Source organism: Arachis ipaensis, chromosome B5 (genome assembly GCF_059453495.1).
Source record: "Arachis ipaensis isolate K30076 ecotype BB chromosome B5, ASM5945349v1, whole genome shotgun sequence".
Lineage (NCBI taxonomy): Eukaryota > Viridiplantae > Streptophyta > Magnoliopsida > Fabales > Fabaceae > Arachis > Arachis ipaensis.
Genome location: NC_142440.1, coordinates 130,650,215 through 130,655,833, shown reverse-complemented (window position 1 = coordinate 130,655,833; position 5,619 = coordinate 130,650,215). Strand labels below are relative to the sequence as shown.

Below are 5,619 nucleotides of genomic sequence, written 5' to 3'. Positions count from 1 at the left end.
AGTGTGGAGCATCCAGGTGGAAGCTACAGACAAAAAAGAATTCTTTAGTAAGGATTAACGCCGTTGTCAAGAAGAATGGAAAACCTCAAGCGGCGAAGATTCTTCGTTATTTTCCTCTAATTCCACAGTTGCAGCGATTATTCATATCCAACAAGACATCCGTGGACATGTTGTGGCACAAGAGAGGAACTAACCCTGACGGTTCCTTGAGGCATCCCAGGGATGGCGAGGCTTGGAAATTATTTGACAGGAGATATACTGACTTTTCTGGCGATCCGCGTAGTGTTCGCTTAGCCTTGGCCAGTGATGGCTTCAATCCTTTTGGAAACATGAGTTCAAAGTACTCAATATGGCCAGTGATTCTTATTCTGTACAACTTACCCCCTTGGATTTGCATGAAACAAACCAACTTTATTCTCTCTATGATTATTCCCAGTCCTAAAATTCCCGTCAATGACATAGATGTCTACCTACAGCCCCTGATCGATGAGTTGAAGCAGTTGTGGGCCGGTGTTGATACATACGACGCTAGTGAGAAGAAAACATTCAAGATGCATGCTGCGTTGATGTGGACTATCAGTGTTTTTTTCTAGCTTGGGCAATTTATCTAGCTGGAATACGTATGGCGGGAGAGCTTTCCCCACGTGCGATTTGGACGCTGAGACTAGGCGACTCACCTTCAGTTAGAAATGGTGTTGGATGGGTCATCATCGCTTCTTGAATCATGATCGCAGATATAGACAGGACCGGAGTAGATTTGATGGCAAGGTAGAAAATATATCCCCACCTGTCAAATTGACTGGCAGGGATATCTTGAGACAGTTGGAGGGTGTGCCCGTCTCATAGGGCAAAGTGCAAGCAGTGGACGGTAAAAGAAGGCGCAGACAACAAACCGTGGTGCAAGACGAGTCTCCCTGGAAAAAGAGGAGTATATTCTTTGATCTCCCATACTGGGAGAATAATAAATTACGTCACAACCTTGACGTGATGCACATAAAGAAGAATGTGTGCGACAACATTGTTTCAACCATGTTGAACGAGAGTGGTAAATCCAAAGACCACCTAAAAACTCGAAAAGATCTCCAGTTGATGGGAATCAGGCATGATATGTGGCCTCTTGAAGATGGAAAGTATCCCTCTGCAGTCTTTACCATGTCGAATCCACAGAAGGATGTCTTTCTTAGGACCATCAAGAATGTAGTCTTTCCAGACGGGTACTCTAGCAACATCTCTCGCTGTGTTGATTTAAAACAGCGCAAGTTATCGGGCTTGAAGAGTCACGACTGCCACATTCTAATGGAACATCTATTACCAATTGCGTCAAAACATGTATTGCCCACCCCAGTGTCCGCCATCTTAGCTGAGCTATCAGCCTTTTTCCGACTAACATGTAGTAAATCCATAGATCCTCAGCAACTTCCTCTCCTTCAGGATCATGTGGTCCATACTCTATGTCACATGGGGATGATATTTCCACCTTCCTTCTTCACAGTCATGGTCCATCTAACGGTGCATTTAGTCGAGGAGGTACGCCTCGGTGGCCCAGTGCATTACCAGTGGATGTACCCAATTGAGAGGTAAAAATCTAAATAAGCCATTTCGACCTATTTTATTAAGATAGCTGTCATCTAGTAATTTACCTGTTATGTTCTCGAACGTACCTATGTCATCTCAAGCAGTACGTGCATAATAGGGCACAACCAGAAGGATCGATTACAGAGGCCTACTTATCCGAGAAGATTCTCACATTTTGTTTAAGTTACCTGGATAATGTCGACAATAAGATCAACCGACCGACGCGCGTTGACGATAGGCCGAGAGATGCTCCGCCAAGCGAGATTGCCAGCATGTTCCCAGAAGTTGGAAAGGGGTCGGGGCTGCTTCATATTTTACTCTAACAGCAACAGAAAACCTTTAAGCACATCGTCATGTATTAGTCAATTGTATTGATGTGGAGAAATTCTTGGAGTAAGTATAGATCATGAGGTCTAAAATTATACATTGAGCCAATATGGTATTGATAGTATTGAGCTTGAACAAACTTTCTGTATGTATAGTGAGTTCAGAGCCTTCACGAAAAGAAAACTGCGAAATAAAATAAGGTCCCAGTCTCACATAGATAGTGTTGTACACAGAGAATTTCCCAACTGGTTTAGGCACGAGGTAATCCTTTATATCTTAGGATCCTACTACCCTTTCATGCTATGTTGCCTCTAATGGTTCAATGCCAGGTCCCATTTGGAAGCACCAGTCATTCGAACGAGTTGCAGGGGCTTGCCTGTGGTCCCCTTACTCGGGCTAGACGCTTTCAGGCTTACAACGTCAATTGATTTAAATTTAGAACCATGTCAAGGGAGAATGAATGAAAACATAGAATAGGGGTTTATTTCACTTCAGATACTAGAAGTTATGCAAGCAAACGAGATGTCAACGTTGCTGTTGGCAGTGTCTCGTATTACGGGAGATTAGTAGACATCATCGAGCTAAATTACAGTGGTCAATTCACTGTAGTCTTGTTCAAATGTCTTTGGGTAGACACCACGTCGGACAGAGGCATATGACAAGATGTTTTGGGCCACACCTGTGTCAATTTTGCCTCTCCGAATCACATCGATGATCGAGAAGACGATGAGCCATACATCTTAGCCTCTGAGGCGCGTCTTGTGTTCTATGTGGAGGATGAGGATGACAACGGATGGAGTGTAGTAGTCCATGTGAAGCCAAGAGATTTTTTTGACATGAGTGAAGATTATGAACATTGTGAAATCGACTTTCATCCCCAATCTTGTATGACTAGCTTGCCTGAATTTGATGTTGAAGCCCTACGGTTGACAAGAGATTTTTTTGACATGAGTGAATAATCCACTAATGACGGCGTTGAAGATTGTGATGAGGCCGCCAAATCCTAATATACATTTCTCCATCATGCATGTAGATCATATTCATAAGAGATTCTGCGTATACATTACTATCATGATTCACCTATGATAGATAATGGATTGTATTTTAGTTTTATCCTTAGACAATAGATTAAATTGGTCAATATATTTTAGTTTTTTAAAACCTTTTCCATAGATAAAAAGCTCTTTTATCAGGAAAATTGGAGAGCCGAGACTTCTTTTTGGTTTGCAAAAGCAGCTAGTTCGTAGAGAAGATGATAGATGCATCTTCGTTGGACCACGCAACATCCTTTGCAAGGCAATTGTGGTTTAAAGAGTCCCATATACAATCATGACTGGATGCCTTCTCTGGAAACAAACACCTCACTGTGGCCAATGGTCATGCGTCTGCTTCAATCATGAAGGTTTGGTTACTGCTGCCTATAGAAATTTTGTCAGTCTTATCGTATTTTTGGATGAAACCCGACAAAGATTTCATGTGGTTATGTTAAACATTTAGGAATTGCTTCAATGGGACCGAAGGTACAAGGCTAAGTTTGGATTCAAGTTTATAACAAGTACGGAGACATGATTCTCACAAAAAATACTCGATGAGGTAAAGGTAAATATTCATGTGTTTTCTCCTGTATTTATCTATGTCTGACATATATAAAAGTTCTTTATTAGCAATAAGGAGCATATAGTAGATACTTTTTATTAAATACTTTTAATGAAAAGAAAAATAACATATAAAATTTGATTTGTTTTAAAGTTGGGAGCAATTTGTTATGCATAAGACATGGAATGAAGTGCGGATGGGCTTATATATGTTGGATGTGTTCGTTCCTAGCAGTGTTTTAAGCTTGGTTTATCTCACATGTCACTGGAAGTGTATGTAGGGCATATCTCTAGTATACAACAACTAGATAGGCTTTTTGTCAATAGGCATGGTTGCCTCCGAAAGCTGTCTATAATCTTAGAAGAAATTATTTAAAGAGATTTAAATATATAATGGATTAAATACATGTGTGATCTATTATAGCGTGCACTGGGCTCTACCTAGTGACAAAATGATTTGTAGTTATTTTATTCCTCTGAAGTTTAGTAAACTAGAAATGAAATATTGCAAGCACATTAAAGAAAATGTCTACAGGAATCCTATTAGTTGAATAGCATAATAGATTGCCCTGTTTTTTAAAATTGGGTGAATATTGTAGCAAACTAACAAAAATGTTCCAATTAACCACAGGTTCTATTAAAACTCATTAAGTACATTCAACTCATCTTGTATTTTGGTTCTTTTTTTCTTGTTCAAAATAATAATTTGATAATAGTGTTGGTTTCATTTGTTTCTGTATCTTCTATTTTAGTGGTCTGACCTTAGCACATAATGTTGAATTGCACTAAAATCCGCTTGATCAATGTGATGCTCTATCAAACCTTTAATTTTGTGTATAACAAGTCAATCCAACACCAGTCATTTGCATGAGCATGCTTATAATTCAAGTGCCAAATTATTTAACAAAATAAGTATATATAACAAAATAGTAACTAACATTAACCAAGAAAATAAGTATATATTTATAGTCAACCCCTTGTCAGCAAAATTAAATTTTAATTCTTTAAACCTTAATTGGTGATCAAGAAGAAGAAAAAAATTTCTATATAAAGTGTGAGGTAAGGTCCTAAAACATGTAAAGTAACTTACATGGCCTATGCTTTTTTATTACTATTATTGCTCAATTGCTAGTCTTATTTTTTTTTTGTGTTCTTTTGTACAAGTTTTGATTTTGGTAACGGTGAAGGTTACAAAATAGTTTATATCTCTTTACTGCTAGTATTAATGTTGCTATTTTGTGCAGAAACGCTATGAAAATACTCTTGTCATTGAACTAGATATTGCAGCACGGGAGAAATTCAAACTCATAGAACATGGACTTAAACGACTATGGGAACGTAAGAAAGACACGACATCTATGATGCTAATTTATCTAGATTATGTTCACACACTAATTCTTCATATTTTGGGTATGTTTGGCTATGATGCAACTCTCAGGGTTATCTCGATCCAAGATTCAAGAGGCATCCGAAGAACTGGGGGAGGTGATTCCAGATTCAATGGAGGAAGAGGACGTTGTCTCCTCCGATGGTTCTCATGAGACCGATTCTGCTAGACAAAATGCTTCTGTACTGTCCTATGCATAGTTATCAGAACCGACCCGGCAATCGACTCGGTCAGGTTACTAGGTCACTAAGTCACTGATTCAACCGATGGGTCACAGGTTCAATCGGTTGACCCGATCATAATTAATTAATTATATAAAATTTAATTTTTTATATCAAATTAACTTATTTTCTAATTCATTAATTAGTATCTATTACATTAATTAGTATCTGTTACATTATTTCATTAATAGATGTTATATAATTATCAAAAACAAAAATATATCATTGATTAATAAAATTTTTTTCCTTATCTTTTTTAATTTAAAGATATTTAAAAAAGTTTAATTTTTATTTTAATAATTATATATAATTAAAAAATAATTCTTTTTTAAAAAAAGTAAGTATAAAATATAAAATAAAATAAAATAATATGAATACTATTTATTAGAATAAAAAGATAAAAAATATCTTAAATTTACATGACTAAAAGAATTAATACACAAGTGATTAATTAGGATATGTCTAATAATTAGTCATATATTTATTAAAACACACCATATAACACAAAGAGAAA

The 5,619-nt window shown here is 37.1% G+C and overlaps 1 protein-coding gene across 1 annotated transcript; it reads left to right on the top strand.

The window, feature by feature from the left end:
• The first annotated feature begins 987 nt into the window (after positions 1 to 987).
• LOC107643948 (uncharacterized) lies at positions 988 to 3,459 on the top strand. Its single transcript, XM_088487540.1, has 3 exons — positions 988 to 1,577; positions 3,096 to 3,304; positions 3,400 to 3,459. Exons 1-2 carry the CDS (start codon positions 988 to 990, stop codon positions 3,211 to 3,213), a joined length of 708 nt encoding a protein of 235 aa, XP_088343666.1. The 3' UTR covers positions 3,214 to 3,304; positions 3,400 to 3,459.
• Positions 3,460 to 5,619: the final 2,160 nt, after the last annotated feature.